Below are 23,442 nucleotides of genomic sequence, written 5' to 3'. Positions count from 1 at the left end.
TAGCCAGTGTCACCTAATTTTTGAGCTGTGATGACCCCCTTTGGGCTCCCTGGAATAGAAGAGATTGAAGTCACTTTCTGCTGTCAGAATCATATGCCAGAATTTGTGCTTGCAGGAGCTTTGTAAATGGAGAATGTTTGTACATTGATTTTAAATTGTGTTACTCAGCATAAAAGTGAGAAAGACAAGCCTTTAAAAGATGGGAAAACTGGTCAGACTTCAATCCTCTTGCATAATGGATATTTTTAAAGACAAATTACTTATTTTTTGGAAGCAACTCAACTCCTTTACACTTTAATTTCTTCAGAACACTCAGATAAATACTGGTCTTGATGATTTGCTGCCATTTATTTTCTGATGTTGGTCTGTTCCTTTTCCTCCCTCCTCTCCATATTTTTTCTTTTTTAAATCACTATCTCTGACAATTCTTTACCTTCACGCTTGGTAAAAAGTAACACCGAATTACAATGTTAGGATTAAACTAAACTAAATCACTAAAATTAACACCCAATACTATTTTTTCTATTAGTTAAAAATAAATTTATCTTAACTTGATAAGACCTTTCATCCTAAAGGATCTCAAAGTGCTTTGCATTTAGGGCTTTCTATAATGAAATGCAACCACCCTTGCAGTGAACATGGGCTAACTCATTTTGCACCAGAAACACTACATAGCAGAATTTTTAGGGGAGAAAGTAATTAATGTCTCCAATTGGAACTCTGAGGCAATTAGAAAAGATTAGAATTAACCAGGCTGAAATTTGGCTACAACCAGGTCTGATCAAACAAACTTTTTTTTGATGGAAAACGGGGCTTTTGACTAAAACTAACATGTTCAGGAAAGGTTTCAGAGTAGCAGCCGTGTTAGTCTGTATTCGCAAAAAGAAAAGGAGTACTTGTGGCACCTTAGAGACTAACAAATTTATTAGAGCATAAGCTTTTGTGAGCTACAGCTCACTTCATCGGATGCTTTCCTTGAACAAAAAATCTGATTTTTAGTCAGAAAACTAAAAAACCTGAAAAATACTGACTGAACCCTTAATGTTTTTTGAATTTCAAGTTTTAGGTATTTGATGAAAACTCAAAATTTTCCACAGGGAAAAAAACTAAACAAATATTTTCAGCAATACTGGGTTTACCACAGCGCCAATGGCTCTGTGGCACCGGGCCCACGCTCAGAAGGGGCCGATAACACCCATTTCCTCCCCACCTGCAGCGCTAGAAGAGGCCCTGAGAGTGAGGAGCAGCACCCTGGTTACCACAGTCCCCAGCTTCCAACCGCATAGAACACTTACCCCCGTTCCCCCCGCTGCAGGCCCAGCCAGCCCCAGAGTGGGCAGACTGCCAGTCACCCCCCTTTCCTGGGATATAATACACTGTACCAGGGCCCTGATACATTGTATCCCCCACACCGTGCCTAGAGAAAGGCAACGACTCTCCAGCTCTCATCCTCTGCCTGCAGGAATCCAGCCCAGGAGCCAAGAGCCCAAGGGACCCCGGGAGCTTTAGTTCCTTGGTCCACTCTCTGCCTGGAGATCCAGCCCTGGAGCAGGGAAGGAACAACATTTCCCAGCATTCCCTTGGCAGCTATCAAAAGAAATGGGACGGTGAGGGAGTGGGGAAGCTGCCAGGGCTGGTGAGACCTGATGCACCGGGCTTGCTGTGAATGGGGAGCTGGCTGCTAGAAGGGGGTGGTGCTGTGAATGGGAAACATGTATGCACAAGGAGTAGAAGGCTTTGGCCCAGATAACACACTTAGAAGACTACCCCAGACTGGATTAGGGATGCTGGTGGCCTCGGCTGGAAGCTCCCAAAGAAAGAATTGGGTGGAGTGAATGGACGATGCACCTCTATCTGAAGCCTCGCAAGGGAGGTATGTGGACCCCACCAGGAGAAGTTAAAATGATAAGGAAGGGAGGAAAGGCTTTACTAGAGGACCTGTGCAGCTTTAGGTATAGTATCAGGCACACAGGAGGATGTGACTCAATTTCCACTTCTGAGCCATGGAAGCAGAAATTGGCTTTTCCTTTCCAGATTTATCTAATACTCAGAAAGGGAATCTAGCACCTGCCTTCCAGATTTGAACACCCTCAAAGTTCAGGAGCGCTCAAGCTCAATTTGGGTTGATATCTGTTACTTAATTTCTCCCAGATCAAATACTGGTCCACTGTAATTTGTAGAAAAAGTAGGATAAAATTGAGCAACAAATGCTGGCATCTTCCCAGTGCTAAGTAGGACTGGAATTGCTATTTTCAACAACCATTACCATTTTGTTTTGTTTTTTTAGTTTTGTTTCTTTAAAAGAAGATGACAGTAATATTGCACTGGCAAGTTTCTTACAGAAACGAAGAGTGGAACAAAAGAACAGCAAAGACACCTCAACTTTTCCTCATTATGGGGGACAGTCTTACAATCTGGATCCAGATATCCTCCAGTCACACTAACTGAACTTTATTGCAGTTCTACAACCATTCAGGCACCAGTCCTGCATTCTGTGCACATCCAAAATTGCTATTGAATTCAAAAGTGCCTTGCTTTTGTAACCATACCACCGGATATTTTCAGACCTTGTAAGCTAAGCAGGTTTACATTTAGTAATTGGGTGGGAGGCCTCTCAGAAACAGTTGCGTGCTGCAGGAGGTGTTGATTGTTCACTAGGTAATGTGAGACCCTCCTGTTTACACTAGTAAACCAGTGCAGCATGGTTTTAGGATGCACTGTGCTCCTAGAGTCTAGAATGAGGTCCTTTGCTTCTATACACAGCCAATTAAAGAAAATGAAAAGACTCCCACTGACTTCAACAGGCTTTGGGTGGAACTAGTTATACACGGGGTAACTCCACTGTCTTCATAGGGTCCTGGTCCCACAGCAGAGGGGGGTGCTGTGAGCTTGTTACAGAGCTGCAGGAACCTCCTGGTGCCCAGACTCCGAAATCATCCAGGCTGAACCTTCTGCATGACTATGAGAGGTGTATGGGAATTGGAGGCCCTTGCTGCAGGTGATGGGCATCTCCGGTACTTAAAGCCATGTTCTGGAATAGGGAAGCACATAACTGCAGAGTCTGCAGCTTCCTAGGGCCAGTGCTGAGGAATGAGAGTTTCTAGTGCTGCTGTTGCAAGGTTCAAGCAAGCTCAGTCTTGGAATTGCCACCCCTCCCGCAGCTAGTAGCTGCAGCTGTCTAAGGTTGGCCTCTGGCATTTGGCCCCATGGCTGTAGCCAGAGAAGCTAGAGATAAAGAAACTGGAGTTAACCTGAAGGAACAGAGGTCACCAATAGGAGATGAATGTCAAGGGGAGCTGAGAAAGAGGAAGCAGGTCAGGCTTGCAAGGGGAGAATAAGATCAGTTGGCTGGGGAGCATGTCCAAGGTAGAAGGGAAACAAGCATGGGGAGAGGTGTTGGTAACCAGATAGTGGAATAGCATGTAGATGGGAGCACAGGGAGAAAGGCTGGTGACTTCAGATTCCCAGGGGACTAAGTGCTCACTGAGCCGGGGTTGGGGAAATGGTGTTTGCAAGTGGTTTGCTCAAATGGCAGGATGGGGGTTGGGGGAGGGATTTCTCAGAACTGATCAGATATCTGCTGGCTGTGGAACTTTATTGAGCTGAGGCTAGGACCACATACAGTGACTGGTGACATAGGGTGATACTGGAGACATGGCTATAGAACGTCTGAATGAGGAAGGAGATAAATCTGTGGGAACCCCTGATCACTTTGAAAGTTCTGCTCACTGTGGACACTGGTAAACCCACATGGGTACAGCTCACTGAGAAAACCTGGGGGCTGAGGAAGCTGTGTATGGTAATACAGATAGTCTTGCAGAGGTGTGTGATCAAAATTAAAAATATCTCTGAGATTTAGTACCGTGTATATTATGGGGTCAATGGCACCACCACACTAGGCTCACACTCAGAAGGAGCCCATAATAACTAAATGGGGCCCCAAAAATATGTTTGGCACCAGGCTCACAAAAGGTTAATCTATCCCTGATTTTCACACCTATTCTAGTGAGGACTTCAGGATTAACACCTCTACCCCGTTATTGCTGTAGTTTAGGAATCTATTAATTGTTCTTCAGTCATGCTAACCGAAATCAGATTCAGGGATGGAGCTGAACCTTTTCCTGAATATTTGCTGCCATTGTTATAAAGGAAGGTCAACCATTTACATGATGGGTTTCAGAGTAGCAGCCATGTTAGTCTGTATTCGCAAAAAGAAAAGGAGTACTAGTGGCACATTAGAGACTAACAAATTTATTTGAGCATAAGCTTTCATGAGCTACAGCTCACTTCATTGGAGCTGTAGCTCATGAAAGCTTATGCTCAAATAAATTTGTTAGTTTCTAGGGTGCCACTAGTACTCCTTTTCTTTTTGCATTTACATGATGGAATTCTCTGGCTTGTTAGCTAGATGTAGAATTTGTTGAAGTGGTAAACCTTGTATTCTCTTAAGGAGAAACTATTAAGTTATTATGAGAAATGGTTTGGGGGTAGTGAAAGCAGGAAAATTAATATGCCTTTTCAAAGCAATGATTAAGCAGGAGGAAGATGAAGATATAGGGTAAAATCCTGCTCTGGGTAGTGCTATGAATGGGAGAAGACTACTCTGCATGTCTGCTGCATCTAGAATCTTGCTGGCCTAGAATGCTGGAGGGATGCATGGTGTGGTTCACCCGTGGCTGCTCCACTGAAAAGGCCACAGCATATGTGCTAACTGGCATGGGGACACTGAGATTGGTGTGGCCACACCTCTCCTCTTCAGGGCAAGTTAGGTATCCTGCTTGCTGCTGTACAAGAGGAAGGAGTGAAGAGTTTCTTCCTATAACTTCTTCTCTTAATGCCACATCAACACACTACAGGGCAGGATATGGCCAATATAGCTCTAGAACACCTGATGGTTAGTTCTATAAAGTAAGAAGATGTTCAGTACAAGGACTTATATTTGGACAACACCAGCAGGCATTCCAGGTCACAAATATTCTCTATTCATTTTACTCATAATGTGGAAAAATGTTATAATATGTAGTATATCCATTATATCCCCTTGTGATGACAACTGCATAGATATGCATTGCTTTGCATGTAGATTTAACAGACTGATCTGACTTCATTTTTCCAGTGCTGGTATTTCGTGTACAAAATCATACTTGCACTTAAAAATATTAAGCTGGGCACATCCAATTGCCAACTTTGCTTTTGCACATGCAAGTTTCCTCATATAATTGTTAACCAAATTGATTCCACAAAATAGACAAGTGCATGTGGAAACAAATTTTGAAAAAATGGTCCTTTATTTCCCTTGTTTAGATGTAAAATAGAACCACACAGTTTTATATCATGTTGAGTACATTTATTATTTTCCATGAGCTGCAGTAATTAATTGGAATCTAGCCAATGTGTTTGTGCACACACTCACTCGCTCTTTTTTGTTTGTTTGTTTGTTTGTTTGTTTGCTTTTTGCTTTTCATTCCTTTTGGAATGCCTTGTACTATGTGAGCCAACCAAAAATACATCAGGCATTTCTTCATCAAGTGAGCCATCCATCAGATGGACAGCACTTAAAACTACTGTAAAGCTTCTTTTAATTTGAATACCTGGAATGGCACAAGGGGTACACATAAACCTACCTTTAAGCAATTCTTCCTGTTATCTTAAGGGATATTTCAGTCTTAGGGTTATTTCACTCTTGTATCTTTGAAACTATTCAGGATGTTTATAAATCCTGACGTCAAGCCAGGTAGAGCTTCTTAAGTGAGCCGAAGCAGGATCAAGCATTTATACAAACTTAATGCACTATTATTTTTTAAATTAAGCTTAGGAAGATCTTCTCCAACAGGAAGCACTCATGTTAGTGTCCTACTTGCAAGTGTCTCATTCACAAATCATTATAGCTTTCAGAGTGGTAGCTGTCTTAGTCTGTATCAGCAAAAAGAACAAGGAGTACTTGTGGCACCTTAGAGACTAACAAATTTATTTGAGCATAAGCTTTTGTGGGCTAAAGCCCACTTCATCAGATGCATGCAGTGGAAAATACAGTAGGAAGATATAGATATATATATATACAGAGAACATGGAAAAAATGGGGGTTGCCACACCAACTCTAATGAGACTAATCGATTAAGATGGCCTATTATCAGCACGAAAAAAAAACTTTTGTAGTGATACTCAGGATAGCCCATTTCAAACAATTGACAAGAAGATGTGAGTAACAGTAGGGGGGAAATTAGCATGGAGAAATAGTTTTTAGTTTGTGTAATGACTCATCCACTCCCAGTCTTTATTCAAGCCTAATTTAATGGTATCCAGTTTGCAAATTAATTCCAGTTCTGCAGTTTCTCATTGGAGTCTGTTTTTGAAGTTTTTTGGTTGAATAATTGCGACTTTTAGGTCTGTAACTGAGTGTCCCTGGAGGTTGAGGTGTTCTCTGACTGGTTTTTGAATGTTATAATTCTTGATGTCTGATTTGTGTCCATTTATTCTTTTGCACAGAGACCGTCTGGTATGGCTAATGTACATGACAGAGGGGCATTGCTGGCACATGATGGCATATATCACATTGGTAGATGTGCAGGTAAGCGAGCCTCTGATAGTGTGGCAGATGTGATTAGGTTCTATGATGGTGTCCCTTGAATAGATATGTGGACAGAGTTGGCAACAGGCATTGTTGCAAGGATAGGTTCCTGGGTCAGTGTTTTTGTTGTGTAGTGTGTGGTTGCTGGTGAGTATTTGCTTCAGGTTGGGGGGCTATCCGTAAGCGAGGACTGGCCTGTCTCCCAAGATCTGTGAGAGTGAGGGATCGTCCTTCAGGATAGGTTGTAGATCCTTGATGATGCGCTGGAGAGATTTTAGTTGGGGCTGAAGGTGACGGCTAGTGGCATTCTGTTACTTTCTTTGTTGGGCCTGTCCTGTAGTAGGTGACTTCTGGGTAGTCTTCTGGCTCTGTCAATCTGTTTCTTCACTTCAGCAGGTGGGTATTGTAGTTGTAAGAATGCTTGATAGAGTTCTTGTAGGTGTTTGTCTCTGTCTGAGGGGTTGGAGCAAATGCGGTTGTATCTTAGAGCTTGGCTGTAGACAATGGATCGTGTGGTATGGTCTGGATGAAAGCTGGAGGCATGTAGGTAAGTATAGCGGTCAGTAGGTTTCTGGTATAGGATGGTGTTTGTGTGACCATCGCTTATTAGCACTGTAGTGTCCAGAAAGTGGATCTCTTGCGTGGACTGGTCCAGGCTGAGGTTGATGGTGGGATGGAAATTGTTGAAATCATGGTAGAATTCCTCAAGAGCTTCTTTTCCATTGTTCCAGATGATGAAGATGTCATCAATGTAGCTCAAGTAGAGTAGGGGCTTTAGGGGACAAGAGCTGAGTAAACGTTGTTCTAAGTCAGCCATAAAAATGTTGGCATACTGTCGGGCCATGCGGGTACCCATAGCAGTGCCGCTGATTTGAAGGTATACGTTGTCCACAAATGTAAAATAGTTGTGGGTGAGGACAAAGTCACAAAGTTCAGCCACCAGGTTTGCCGCGACATTATCGGGGATACTGTTCCTGACGGCTTGTAGTCCATCTGTGTGTGGAATGTTGGTGTAGAGGGCTTCTACATCTACATCCATAGTGGCCAGGATGGTGTTTTCAGGAAGATCACCGATGGATTGTAGTTTACTCAGGAAGTCATTGGTGTCTCGAAGATAACTGGGAGTGCTATAGCATAGGGCCTGAGGAGGGAGTCTACATAGCCAGATAATCCTGCTGTCAGGGTGCCAATGCCTGAGATAATGGGGCATCCAGGATTTCCAGGTTTATGGATCTTGGGTAGCAGATAGAATACCCCAGGTTAAGGTTCTAGGGGTGTGTGTGTGCGGATTTGTTCTTGTGCTTTTTCAGTGAGTTTCTTGAGCAGATGGTGTAGTTTCTTTTGGTAACCCTCAGAGGGATCAGAGGGTAATGGCCTGTAGAATGTGGTGTTAGAGAGCTGCCTAGCAGTCTCTTGTTCATATTCTGACCTATTCATGATGACGACAGCACCTCCTTTCTCAGCCTTTTTGATTATGATGTCAGAATTGTTCCTGAGGCTGTGGATGGCATTGTGTTCTGCATGGCTGAGGTTATGGGGCAAGTGGTGCTGCTTTTCCACAATTTCAGCCCATGCTGAAAGCTGAAAGCTTATGCTCAAATAAATTTGTTAGTCTCTAAGGTGCCACAAGTACTCCTAAATCATTATAGCACATTCTGTGCGAAAGGAAAGAAACTCCATTGCAAGCCTCCCACGAGCTAAAAACATTGGTGTAACAATGTTTTTAGCTTGTGGGAGGCTTGCAATGAAATACAGTTTTTCATTAAGCATTCTCAACGATATACTCCTCTTCTAGACTGCAAGCACCCGCCATCCATCAAAGATGTTGAAGTATTCCACAGCTCACTATCAAATCTATATTCAGCTCACTATATTCAGCTCACTATCAAATCAAATGGAAGAGACAGACTAGTCAAGGATTCAGAAGGCAGTCTAACAAAAATTAGTGTCAGTCCACTCTTTGATTAGGTAATGGCAATTATGATATTTATAGCAATTCACTACAGGGAAATGTTCCAAAATTGCAAGTCTGCTTCCAAGTATAGCACTCGCAGCATCCACTTATGCGAATCTTTGCCTTGAGTTTTTGAGTACCAACTATGTTCTTTCAAATGTAAACAGCACAGATTACAGAGGCTATAATGCCAGCATAAGACTGTGGGCTATTATGCTGTATTAATACAGTACTGATTTTTCAAAAGCCCCTAAGTCAAATTGTGTTTAGGCACTTTTGAAAATGTTACCCATAGTGTACAAGTGCACAATACCATGCCAAACTTAAACAGACTGTACATCTGTGCCATATTTCAAATAAGTGTTAACACTCTCTTTTACATCAAAGGGGTGTCAAATACACTACATATTGGTTTTTGTCATATGTTTTGTATTGTGCTCTGCAGCTCTCTGCCTGGTTTTGACAGGATGCCATGGTTCAGCTAACTGTTGAGCAATGTGCGCAAATGAGAAAGCCAATCATGGCACAAGACCTTCTGGTAATCATGGAACAATCAACATTTAGGAAACAACAATTGTGGAGTCACCAACTGATTTTAACTGCCTGATATGAGTTAAGAATAGTTTATCAGGGCTAGATTACAGAATAGACTCTGTTCAGAAGCCAGCTGTTGAAAGAAGAGTGTAGCTGTAGGCATGTCAGTCCCAAGATATTAGAGGGACAAGGTAGGTGAGGTAATTGTGACGGGATCCCCGTGGTGCAGCCTGGGACTGTGGGTCCGCTGTGCCCCCTTAACTCTCTCCAGCCTGGGCTGTCTCTCACAAGCATAGTGACCAGCAGCACACCCCTCCAGGCTCTGTGATCACCCAGCACAACAGCATGTGGAGCCCCACAGGCAGTAAGATTGAATGAATGCTCCCAGAGCCACTCATGAATCACACAGAGAAAGGCATCAAAGCCAAATCCCCCCAACTCCCAGCACTGTACCTCAGGAATATACTGTCTTGCACTGCTCAAGATGAGTAGTGCACATTTATTAATTGATTCACCATGTCATCAATGGAAAGTGGATATACACCAGCCTTTGCAAAACCTGAGCGGATTTGCCAGACACTTCATACAAACTCACTGGTGATACATGTGTCAGAGTTGTGAAAGGCTGTTATTGTTATTTGTGGTACTAGTATTTAAGATAAACAGTTAAACAAATTTATTGACTATAAAAATAGATTTTAAAGGATATTAAGTTATAGGCAAAAAGTTAGAGTTAGTTATCAAAAGAAATAAAATATAAACACGCAGTCTAAACTCTCAACCCTATTAGACTGGGCAACATCTAGATTAAGCAGTTTTTCTCACCCCCACTGGATATTGCAGTTCTTAATATACAGATTTGGGCCTTAAATCTGGGCCAGTGTAGTCTGTTGGAGTCTTCAGTCTTCTTGTCAGTGTCTTTGTTTCTTGCAGCATAGGTGGGTGAAGAAGAAAGGCACCTGCATGTGGCCACTATATCTGTTTTATAACCTCAGTCCCATGTGCTTGGGGAGCACAAGTCCAGGCATGTCTGGGGGTATTGTTGAGTCTCCAGGCAAGGTTGAGCAAATCCTCTGGTGTGACCTCATGCAGTTGAGTCATTGAATTGTTGCTCCCTTGCTGGACAATGGCTGTTGATGGGTTGTTTAACACCCCATCCGGGTGTTGGCTGCTTTCCTTGCTGTTGCCTCTGGGAGCTAATATCTGTCTGATTCCCCAACTTACAGCATGTTTTAGTGACCACCATACAACACAATTCTCATAACTTCATATGCGTTAATGCTACATATATATGGATAGAGAAATGACTTTCGGCAGATCATAACCTTTCTCCAATACCTTACAAGGCATGCTTTATATGCAAGATCATGATTATATAAAAATGAGGAATATGGGGATTCCAGGACACTCCCCAAAGCTATAGAATGTCACAGTAATATTACGGTGACCATATTTCACCTAAACTGAAAATGGGACACTGGGTAATCAGCAACACCAGTCATCTCGGGCCAGCCCCATGCTGGGCTGGCCCAAGATCCTTGGTGTCGCTTTTCGCCCAAGCCCTTCTGCCTGGGGCTGACAGCCCAAGCCCCACCTTGCGGGACTGACAGCCTGAGACTTTATTAGTTTGGAATTTTTGTTTGTTTTATCTGGTAATACCCAAGAAAAGAGGGCAAAAGTACAAATGTTACCTTTATTTATTCTTTAATAAGGATCTGAATGCAGAAGTAGGTTTAGAATAGAATAAATCCCATGGTTCAGGCACAGAATGGGAGTTCAAAGTGATTGAGGTTCAACTTGCTGGTCTTACCACAGTTATTCTTTGTGAACTTTTGCAAGATATTTATTCTTTCTATTCCTGTCTGTAAAATCTGGATAATGGTACTTTCCTACCTCATAGAGGCCTGGTCAGATTTAATTCATGTTCAGACACTACAAGAATGAGTGCCATAGAAATGCCCATAAATTAACTATATTATGCATAGCCCCACAATTTCACCAAATGTATAAACTTGTTTTTTAATGTTAAACATGTTATGATGTTATAAAAACATTTGTATCCCATCAAGCTGAATATATTAAATTGACTAAGTTAAGATACTGTGATAAGTTTCTATATCTGTATCACAGTCGGCATGGATAAAATTGTGGAAAAAATTGTAAATACATTGAGCCAGATCCTCAACTGGTGTAAATCAGCATAATTCCACTGACTTCAATGGTGTTACAACTCTCGACTTTCACCAACTGAGGTTCTAGCCTATATTTTCATGTGGCAGTCACTTTGCCTCATTTGCAACAATACTTGCAAGCATCAATGCTGATCACCTATTGAAAGCTCAAAAGAGTCAATTCCATAACTGCATCTGCTTCCAGTGTAGCATAAAACTGTTCATATCATTGTGTGTATGGAGATGATTCAGAAAATGCTATGCCCTGTAAAACTCATTGGAAGTTGCAGAACATCTTAAATGAATTGTGCTTTTGGTGATACATGTGTCAGAGTTGTGAAAGGCTGTTATTGTTATTTGTGGTACTAGCATTTAATATTTATGTAATGCTACTACTGAGAAGCCCCAGTCAGGATCAGATCTGCATTGTGGTAGGTGTTGTTTCTACCCTGGAAAGTTGCTACAGTATATCATCATAGCTTTAAACTATACAACTCACTGACCTTTAACCCTAAACTTTGATTTCAGATTATACGGGATTGTATTCTGCTAATGCCATGCATTATGGAAGCTGAGTGCTACACTTGTGATTGATTCATTGCCTCAATTCACTGTGAGTAATCTTTAATATTGCACTGAGCACTGTTGTTCTTCCACTGAATCAGTCAACTGGTAATTTTTAAATAAGAGATTAAAATGCATTTGTACTGTTTACTATACAATATCCACAGGTAAAATTTCCAAGCGCTCCTAGGTGACCTGAGTGCCTGATCTCCATTGATTTTCAACTTTTGAAAATGGGTTTTGAAAATGTAACTGATATAATTATTTTTTATTTTATTTTGTACTCCTGGATAAGAAAACTAATTTTTCAGGCATTCAATTCAGTATAAAGGCAAGAGGGAGACTTTTGCGGTTATAAAGACAAACAGCCTCTTTCACCATACATTTAAAGTAAATAAACATAATTACAGAACAGGGATTAAAATGGTAAGAGATAATATCAAGAGGAAGCTTAGATGTTTGTCTTTGGGTCACTACCAGGATAGTTGCCCTCATGCACGATGACTGTCTAAAGAAAACAGATTATAAAGAAGCTCTCCTCTGCTTTCCTCAGAAATAAGCTAATTCCCTTATTACTTTCAGTTCTCTTCTGTGAGGTTTTTAAAATTATTTTTGACACTTGTTTTTAACCTTAGAGAGAAGCTCAGAGTGCTCCCCAGTATAAAGTTATGAAAGTCATTAGTCTTGTTCTAGAAATCCTCCTTTAGTGCTGACATTCCTTACAACGTGGAGTTTCATTTTTTTAATGTGTTCTCCTTTAACTCAGACACTGATTGCCTTATACAATAATGTTCTTTAAAAGTGCAACCTCTTATTATGAAAAGCATTACCCTGGCACTGAGAAACTTTGCCAAAAATAAAAAAATGCTACTGTGAATAAAACATTACAGGTGTTACTGAGACTGTGTGAATAAGGCCAGCTAGAGACTAAATCCTCTGTGACATAACTCTGCAAGGGAGGTATTTGAGAGACTGAGTTTTAGAAGTTAGTGCTAGTGAGTCTAAATTCCAATACTATCATTTGCTTTTTTTCTTCTTTTATATCCGAGAGGAACTATTGGAGTTGAAAACAGTCAGGTTGATGTAACTGAGAGGATATCTAATTACCAGGGCAACATTTTGACCTGCCCTTACAGTAGCATGCAAGGATGTAGAGGGTGTGAAATGCCCCTTTACTCCTTAGCACAAGTTATCTGTATCACAGGTCAGAGCACAGATGGGAGAGAATCATGGAGTTGCTGCTCTCCCACACATCTACAGAAGTAAGCAAGAAGTGGACTGACCCCAGTGAGGAATAATTGTGGTCTTTGGTCTGCTGTCCCAATATGCCAGCCAGTTCTCCAGTAGCAGTTTGCTTCCCCCTAGAGTGAATGGGAAGCCAGGAAGGGAGCTGTGACTCAGAGTCATAGTTCTTTCCCTGGTCTGCTCCTGGGAAAGAGCAGGGCAGATTGAAATGTTACAATCTAATTGTACATCAGTGTTACTGAGTCTAATTATCAAACTGTGGTTTATTAATTTTCCTTCTTAACTCCTTTTTCCTTCCTTGATGTCTTTAGGGAAAAAGAGGGAGATCCTGATTTATTTACTCCAGATGCTTAAAAGTTTTTCTTTTATTGTGCTTCTTTTTCTCTTTCTTTCATTCTCTTATTGTGATGATAGGAATCCTTATAATTAAATAAAAGCTTAAATTCTGCAAATTCTGACTGTGTCAGGCATATGAGATGCCTCAACGCTGCTGAATTCTCTTATCTTGTATGGCTGATGCCCTCTCTGTTATTGCTCATTCATGAAAATAACTTGCACTATGTTTGAATAATAAAAATGGCAGTTTCCTATAACTAAGTTGTTTGTGTGTGCACGCTTAGCCCAAAACTTAGACATGTTGAAATTTAAAAAAACAAAATCAAAGCTCCTTTGATAAAGCCACCTACACAGTATGTAAACATGTTTTTTTAATATACGTATTAAATATATAGGCCCACTGAATCATCCAACTAGCAATGAGTTATAAAAGTAATCTTGGATGAGTTTTATGGTCTATGTTTAATTGATTACAAATAAATCCACATGAGCCCAAGATCACCGCCCCTCATTGCAAGTTACCACTTCCCAAGGAAAAATCTCCCAGAAATGAATGAGTGTTGAAATATAAGCTGTAGCAGTGTGGGCTGTTCCCAAGACAAACAGATAATCATCCTTCCCCAGCTGAGGAGCCTTCTCACTTAACTGAAAAACTGATAGCTGAGAGACGAACAACAAGAATCACCTTCAGGGCAGCTACATGGCAGCCCAGATAATCACCCCTAGGCTACCACTCTGGTCCAAAGCATGTCGTAATAGGCATAGTCATATCACAATTGTCTATAATAAATAAAACATAAGACTTTGAATTTGCTTTTCATTCAAAGATTGCAAAACATTTCAACAAACATTATTGGTTTAATCCTTGTGAGATAAATATCCCAATTTTATAGGAGGGGAAACCGAGAAAGAGAAAACAAGCATCTTCCCTCAATGAAAAGAGACTGTGGCCTCACTTCCACTAAGGAACATTTATATTCCCTTACATAGATAATTCTTGTGGCAGGGATGATTTTTGCCCATTTTTTTCCAGCTACTATAAATAAAATGATATGATACACAATACACATATTTTTTTAAAAACCTGCAGAATATTAGTCTCGGACAAAGTAATGTAAAGCCAATATACTTTCTCTTTATATGGAGTTATGAGAGGCTTATTTCCTTCCCTTCCCTTTCTTTCTTTTTTTTCTTGGGCTGGCCCATACTTTGTGTGCCCTTTACACACGATTTTAAAAATTCAAAGTTGAATTTCTAGAAGATTTATGATTTTTAGTTTCAAATCAGAAAGTTTTGCAAAATAAGCTAAAACCTCAAGGTGGCCAACCAAAGATTTTATGGAATGTTTCTTCAATGCCTCCTCAGCCAGTAACTGAGTTTACTTTGGCAATTACTGAAGTGAAGAATTATAAAACATTTCATATTTATCATGAGAATACCACTTAGAAAGTAGTTGAACAATCTTAGGAATCCAACATCATAACAAAATGTCTCATGTTTAAACATTCTCCACCTGAAACTCTCAATACACATCAGTATTTGATATAAAAGGTGAAAGGGATATGAATTACAATTTTCTGCTTCCTGTTTTCTACATGTTATGGCTAAGGAGTAAATTATCTGTATGGTACAAGTGGTATTAAGAATAACCATAATATTTTGTCCTCATTTAGCACCTCTTATCCAAAAATATTAAAGTATAACAAGTGGTTTAGTATCATGATCCTCACTGACTAACAGAGAAATTGGGGCACAGAGAGTGGATTCTCCAAGGACACACAGCGAGTGGCACTGTAACAAACAGCAGCTACATCTCCTGAATCCCAGCCCCCTCTTCTAACCCAGAGATGAACTGTTTTACTAAACAAAATTCTCATTAAATTATAATATTGTATGCATAATTTCCTACATACTGCAGTACATATTTACTCCTTTTTCCTTGTATCCGAGCTAAGAGAGAAATATTACAAGAAAGTGACCAAAATAGTAATGTACAGACACCATGAACAAAGACAAGGATTTTTAAAGGTGCCTAAGGGATTTAGGTGCCCCAGTCCAATTGAAATTCAATGGACTAACTCTCTTTGATTCCATTGAAAATCCCAGTCAAGATATCTATGATATCAGGAGCAAGAGAAAAAAAATCCAGTTTGAAAAGGGACAGATTGAGAAACCAACAAAAAATTAAAATTGAATATTCTTAAAACTCAACCCAGTCTCAAGAAGAAATTTACTCAAAAAACTAAATTGTTTGTAAGGTATCGCATTCCAGGAAAAACGTGTCCTTTACATCACATACTGTTACCAATAAGGGGTTGGGAAAGCAGCCCCGCTACATTAAAGATGTTTGAGCAGGTCCTCTAGCACAATAACCTTTAAATTTCAGGAATAGTTTACCACATGATATTGGCAATTCCACGGTTACATCCATAAAACTTCCATACAGGCTCCATATTCGCGTGCACCTTCTAGCATCTAGTTCTTTCTTGCTATTCTATTCTATCTATATACTTATATGCCCTTCTTCAGTACAGTATCTGAGCACCTCACAATCAATCATTAATGGATTTTTATGCTCACAACACCCCGTGAGTTAGGGAAGTATTATTATCCCCAGTTTACAGATTGGAAACTGAGGTCACGATAGGCCCGAGTTCTAGGACCCTACCATCCCATAGGGTCCTAAAGCCTGAGTTTCAGCCCGAACCCAAATGTCTACATGACAGTTAAACAGCCCCTTGGCCCCAGCCCTATGACCTCAAATCAGCTGGCATGGGCCTGCTGTGGGTTTTTAATTGCAGTATAGACATTCCTTCTGTTAACTGACTGCACATGTGTAATATATTAGTAATATTCAAAACTCCTAACCAGGGCCGGCTTTACCATTTTTGCCACTCCAAGCAGTGAAAAAACCTGTCGCCGCCGAATTGCCACCACGGACGGCAGGGGAGAGAGAAGCTGCTGCCAAATTGCCACAGTGGCCGGCGGAATGGAGAAGCTGCCGCCGAATTGCTACCGCCAGAGAAACTCTGCCGCCCCTCAATTTTAATTTTTTGTTGGTTTCTCAATCTGTCCCTTTTCAAACTGGATTTTTTTCTCTTGCTCCTGATATCATAGATATCTTGACTGGGATTTTCCAAGCACCTGCTTGGAACAGTGGTGCCTGGAGCCGGCCCTGCTCCTAACCCAGCCAAATGAAAACATTTTTTTTCCAGCACAACTAAAGGCACTTCCTCTTGTGACAGCTATTTCTCTGCTAAAAGGTCAACATTCTGCCATAATAGCCTGATAAAAAGCTGCTGATAATTCCTAGTTCTTGTAGAAGATAACTAGTTGTGCACAAGAACTGTTATTAACAGCTATACATTTTTGAAAGAAAAACATAGGCAAATGTCAATGTGGCACTGCTAACTTGGGTGAATAGCTTATGACCTTTGTTTGACCCTGGTTATTGCAGACAGTATTAGTGAAAGAAGCAATCATAAATTAAATGACATTTAAGGTTTGAGCAATAATTCAAAAACAGCATTAGTCCTTTTCCAGCAAATGCTATAGAGGGCAGAATTCATAACAACTTCAATTACCAATTCTAAAAAAAGTCTATATCATATTTACCATTCTAGTCTCTTGAGAGCAGAATCATATTTCATATTCTGATAAATCAAAATGAATGGAATCCATTCTGTTTTAGATTATTTTTCCCTCTTGCATGTTATTTATGTTTATATTGTCCCAACCGCATACCTGAAACTCCATATTTAATTTTATAAAAGTCTGTTAATAAATAATGGTTTTAGTCAAAGCTTTCGAAAAGGCAACTGAAAAGTGAGCAGGCAATTAGAAAATGGCTATCAAGAACAACTATTATATAGGGCTCAATCCTGCAGTTCATGGGACAGATCCTCTACGGTGCATATCTGAGTATATCTATCAAAGTCAATAGAAAAAAGAAAAGGAGTACTTGTGGCACCTTAGAGACTAACAAATTTATTAGAACATAAGCTTTCATGAGCTACAGCTCACTTCATCGGATGCATTTTTACACAAGCTGAGGACATGACACTTTCATTTAGTTGGAGTTTTCTCCAAGCAGAGGGTGCAAGAGTAGGCCCATACTCCAAATATATCCTCACCAAAGAACTAATAGCAGTGATCTTGAAATCCCCTCTACAAAAACTGAACACACTGAAGTAAGTGAAATATAGTATAATGCAGCAGATGCCAGGAAAAAAACAGGTACTCTTTCTCCTATTCTCCCTTCACCCTACCATATAAATCATGCAGAAATGACTCATTCACAACGAGGAAAGTTCAAGTTCTTTAAAACAAGAAATATATGAATAGAAAAATTTTAATCAGAAGTAGATTATGAGGGCACAACAAAGATCCTAACAAACTTCACCTACCTCTTCCGGAGCAAGGTAAATTAGAGCTTCCTTGGCACTTCTTAGAGCTGTCCGCAGCTGACAATGGACAAGAACGTGGATGTTCACACTTCTTTCCAGTCCATCCTTTTTTACAATCACATCTTCCACAATTACACTGTCCACGACCTTTACAATGAATAGAATTAAAGTCTTCTAAGTCAGTCACAATCAAGGCAATAGATACATTAAAGTCTAATGATAATAAGCACAGTCTCTAATTTCTAAAACTCAATTTTTATTAAATAATTACCATGAAAGGAGGTTCAATGTAATCAAGTCATTGCACCTAAAAATCAATATTTCCTGTATGATAATAATAATGGATGCCACGCTGTTTGTGTTATATAGTTTCTAGGCCATTGAATCATTTTTCCTTTCTTAGAAAATACTGTAGCATCTGATGTATAATATAAATCTTCATACATAAGACTGTTAACCAAAGAGGTAAAGACACTCAAATGTATGTTCTCACAACAACGCAAACCCTTAGCAGCAAGGCAACCATAAGACAACTTTCACACTCAACACAACACCACTCTCCATGCTTTATCTCACTACCGTCAGAATACTCTGTCTTACCATCACACACTTTCTGTTCTGCACTCACTTTCAGTTCAACACTACTATGACCCACAATTCACAAACAAACACAATGTAAATCGCACTACAGTGCAAGACCCTTACTCTGAACTTCCAATTTACTGACAATTGCAATATTATATACCATGTCACACAGAAAAAAAATATGAAGTTCATGGCATACTCAACATTTCATCCCTTATCAAAACCATACATTTCTACAGTATATTTAAATAATTATTTTCAAAAAGTAGATCTACTTTATGATATATTCTGCTTTAAAAAACTGACATGCAAATTATGTAATGCTGAATACAATTTGCCCTGGCCTACATCAACCACTCATTTGTGGTCAGCATCATGGGCTATCTGAAGGACTGGAGGGAAGTGAGCAAGACTGAAGATCCAATTAAATCTCCTCTGCACGTCCAGTAGAGAAAGTTCTAACTTAATATCTAGCTTCTTCCATCAATCACTTAAAGGGGCAGACGCCTGACAGAACAAAATATTCTAAGCATTGGGTGAAGAAAGCTTGAGCATCAGAGTGACAGGATGTATAAACCCCACACTCGTCAGGCGGGGGGTAACCAATCACTTTTGGCAGCAGAGGCCACACCCCCTTGCCTCTGCTGCACATGCTCCTGATAAAAGGAACAGATAAATAGCAACTGGTCTGTTCAGTCAGGGCTGGCCGAAGAGGAGGATGGACGGGAGCAGCTGTCTCCTGATGAAGAACCATCAGTTCCTTAGACTGGAGATGATAGTAGTGCAGGGGATCTCTGCCTCCAGCTACAGAGGCCAACAGAGACACCAAGCTGCTGCCCATGGAGGACAAGCCCTCAGGAGACTCAAGGGTAGGAAGTGACCTAGGAATGTATTGGGAGCTGACACTTGAATGCTCAATAAGGAGATCACAGGCTTCATAGGGCCCTCGGGTCGGAACCCGGAAGAGTAGGATAACCCCAGGTTCCTTTACCCCCACCCTGCACTTGCCACTAGGTGTTACTGCTGGAGATCATTGATACAGACTGTTGGTTTGTTCTGCCCCACCCCGAGGACCAAAGCCCCAGACTTCTTATTGTCAGCCCCAGCCAGGAGGCTAAGAGCTCCAGACTGTTTGTCTGTTCTGCTGCTCCCCCACCTCCAGGAATGGAGCCAGAAGTAGTACAGCACAGAGGATTATTTGCCATGAGACCTGATGTCCCGGCAAGAAGAGGTGACTCAGTGGGCTGTGTCTGATATGATGTCATGATTTGAAAAGGGGGCAACTCCCCCATTACACACTGCACCCCCGTGACAATCAGCAAAATCTTTCTTCAGCAGCAGAGTAAAGTTTGAAAGAGGGCATAAATGCTTGTTTCATTAGACCAGCTCCCTAGCCAGCTCTGCTCCCAAGAACCTCAGCCAGTCACTACCCACTGCTTTAACCCACACTTCTTTTGTCCACTGTCCCATCTGGTTTTCTTCTTGCAAACTATAAGCATATATGTTTTATAGATCCTGTCTGACTACATTGAAATATTCACACTTGCAAATACTATAAGTCTAAAATTTATGCACTAACTAGTTTACATGCAGAAAATTGGAGAAGGAGGGGGACACGGAGCTCCCTACGCTTCCAGGAAGGCCAGCAGACCAGCTGCCATCCTGCAGGTGCACAGGAGGTGATTTTTCTTTATGTTTGTTAATTGTTTTTCATTTAAAAATGCCAAAGGCCGCTCTTCGGTCCCTTGTTGTTTTTGTGCACCTGCTGGCAGGCTGAGCATTGGCCATATGCCCCTGTGACCCAGATGTGCATCTCTGAAAGGACAATTCACTTTATTGACTCTCTCCTGATAAAACAGCTGTGTATGTGCGAACAAGACAGCAGCACATAGTCTATACATGAATATGGATGTTTTCATATGGGAAGGCTCATTTTGTTGTTGTTTTTTGCTTTCTATATCAGGATGTTAACATGATTATCTTTAAAGGAGGACAGTCCCTTGACAATGTGAATACCTCTAAGTGAAGATCATGAAGTTAGATACAAACAGCATTAAACTCTTTAAAAGAGGACATCCAGTTGACAACTTAAAGTACTGTAAATTGCTAATCACCCCCAGGCAATGTGAAATCTCTAAAGGGAGCTACCCTTCTGTGATGATAAGCCTTAGCAGCAGGGCTCCCAATTCCCATGGTAAAAAGTCTTTGAAATGACTGTTGGCATTTCATTCTGTCACAGTAAAATTCTTATCTGCAACAGGGTTTCTATGATTCCAGTCCACTAATCTGGACCGGAAAGGTTTCCTGCCTCTATCAATTAGGCAGGCAGAACAACATGAGAAACTTTTGAACCAGCTCAGCTCCCTTTATTTCCTATCAGGTTTGCCATTTTGCCTGGATTTTCCCCAATCTAAGCAAACCCCAGTGGATTTTGTACTGAAACACTGAAAAAAAAAACTTGTTAAAACCTAAAAAAGTAACATTTTGAAATGAAACATAGCACATATGCTTTGTGATTCACTTTGTAAGCACTGTTTTTCTGCAGACATAAAACAGTAAATATATTGTCCAAAATTAACAGCTTGAATGTTTTAAGTGCTTTCCCACATTATGGGTTTTGGCAATGACGTACACAGATGCAAAGTACCTTCGTTTGAACTGGATTAAGTTACACTACTGAAAGTCAGTTTACATTGGTGCACTGTGTCTAAGCTAGTGGTTTGCACAATTTGTGTAAACAAGGCCTTGAATATAAGAACACAAATGCAAAGTCTGTAATCTAGTTAGGCATAACCCTCTTTTGTATTTACCCTTAGCTACTGATACACTTTTACAAATCATTTGCTTTTTCTACAAGTGGAATATAACAAAGTTTCAATCAAATCAATCCCACTATGGTAAAACTCAACTGATGCTGATAGTAGTAAGTCTTAAAAATGGACAATATCCTGAATTCAATTGTCTTGTTTTCTGTTTACGTGTTAAACACTTAGAGCTGATCAAAATTTCAACCAAAAAAGTGGGAAGAAAAAAGTCATAAAACATTTTCAGAAATACAGATTTTTTTTCTACTTTTCTGACCAGTTCTAGTCCCAACATTCTTTTTCAAACATAGTTGTGGTTAAAAAACCTGGATCTTCATATTTATCATTAGTAGAGAAGAAACGACCTGAGGGTTACATTTCACCATCTCAGTTTCAGCCTCTTCTTACTGTTCTAGGCTCCTTCTATGATCTTTTGATTTGGGATCAAGCATGCTGGGAAGTGGGACTATAAACTTTTCAGAAGCTATTTTTAAAAATTATTTTGTTCTTGTGTGGTTCCAAATTTTTTTCTTAATTAGGTCAAATCAGATTTCCAGAGAACACTGCAGTATTAGTGTCAGACTGTAATCTGTCAAGTCCCTTTGAAGATGCATTCAGTTGCTTTTGCAAGATGTGTGCTTCTGTAGAGTGCCTTGGTGCACAAAATGCATGCAATGTTTTAGTCAAAGTCCTCTTCATGCTTAGTGCTAATTTCATTGTATTTATGGTAGTTGGATAAAAATGAAGAGGCATCATCTTCCTCAAAGTTCCACCAAGTGTCACTGGGAAGCTGGGGCATCAGTTCTTTTTCACTCAACATACCATGAGGATGTTGGTAGCTGAGGAAGAATTTTTGAATCTCCAGAAATGAGCTAGGATTGTGTTAGGTGTTAATCTTTCTCAACAACGACTAAAATAATGTGCTGAGCACCCATACAGCTGAAGTTCTAGATGACTGCTCCTTAGAAATGTTCTCATCTTTTCCCATTTTATTTTCTTATCTTAGCAAATAACAAAGATCTTCTTGTTATACCCTGCATTCTTGAATGGCATCATGAGTATCTTGGATCCAATATTTTGAGGGGCAGCAAGGTACAGTTCAGGGGTAGAATCAACAGCATTTAATAAGAACACATATTTCCTGTATTGATGCTATAGTCACTACCATACCACTTTTTATGTTCTACCAACCACATTGCATTTATAACAAATGTGGATTCTTTTAGTTTTTCCTTTATTTTCCCCCCGTCTCTTCATTTGCAAGTTTCAATTTGTGTGGTAGAGTATATCCACAATTAACAGCTTCAGTCATTCTTCAAATTGTTCAGTTTGTGCTATGTTGAACATGATGTACTTAGCATAATGCAAATGGGTGCTTACAGTTAGTAAGTTCATATTTAAACAAGTTGGTCAAAAAGTATGTTTTGTGGAAAAAATAAAGATGAAAGATTTTTCATTTCATTTCATGTAAATGTTTCACAAAATAGCATGGTTTTTTATTTAAAAAAAATTACCTACTTCCGATAAAATAATTAGAGTCTGAGCCCTAGTGTCAGCTGAGCAAAAATTACACTAAAGAAACAGAATGAGGGGTAAGAGGAAGCCAACTGGACATTCCTTCTTCCAAAATTAAATTCAGACATCTTGTTTACATTTACATATGCCCCTTACCTGAACAGAAGTCATCAGAATATCTGTCATACACTGCCTTGCAGTTTCTTTCATCACACTCACAGGTATCTCCATGAATATCTCCCCAGTCACCAGTTGGGTCCACATCATGGCATGTGCATTCACCACATATACACGTGCCTAAGAAAAAAAACAGAGCAGAAATGGGCCTACCAATGGGCATGAATAAGAATCAGTGTGAAACTGAAGCTTGCTATTTTGCCTTCACAAAAGCTTTGTGAGCACAGGGTCACCATTTCCAATGTTCATTAGTTAAAAATGTATGCAGTTGCTTCCATTGTCTCCAGCTATCTTACTTCATAAAGGAGCTTAATTGCTTCTTCCATTTAGTCTGAATGAAGGTCATCTAGCACATCCATCAGTTTCAGCAAGGTCTGTGATTGCTTACTGTTCAAAGTCAAGTTTGCTGGCAGCCACCAGCACCCTCCACTACAATAATATGATGTATTTGAAGAGAACTGGGCTGGATGAATCAATATTATGGACACTTTTACCGTTCATTCAGTGAAGAGAATGTTAACCTCTTAGAGTGGAAAAATTATGTAATGATGGTGTAATCCCCAAACAGTAAATTTTTAGAGTG

At 40.2% G+C, this 23,442-nt stretch overlaps 1 protein-coding gene across 1 annotated transcript in view; it reads right to left on the bottom strand.

Annotated features, from left to right (window-relative positions):
- ITGBL1 (integrin subunit beta like 1) overlaps positions 1-23,442 on the bottom strand; it is a 246,213-nt gene that overhangs the window by 89,852 nt on the left and 132,919 nt on the right. The window contains 2 exon segments of the mRNA XM_038373930.2: positions 17,779-17,925; positions 22,839-22,979. Coding sequence (XP_038229858.2) covers positions 17,779-17,925; positions 22,839-22,979 — 288 coding nt within the window.

Source organism: Dermochelys coriacea, chromosome 1, assembly GCF_009764565.3.
Source record: "Dermochelys coriacea isolate rDerCor1 chromosome 1, rDerCor1.pri.v4, whole genome shotgun sequence".
Lineage (NCBI taxonomy): Eukaryota > Metazoa > Chordata > Testudines > Dermochelyidae > Dermochelys > Dermochelys coriacea.
Note: the sequence above shows the minus strand (reverse complement) of the source record. Positions and strands in the feature narration are given on the sequence as shown.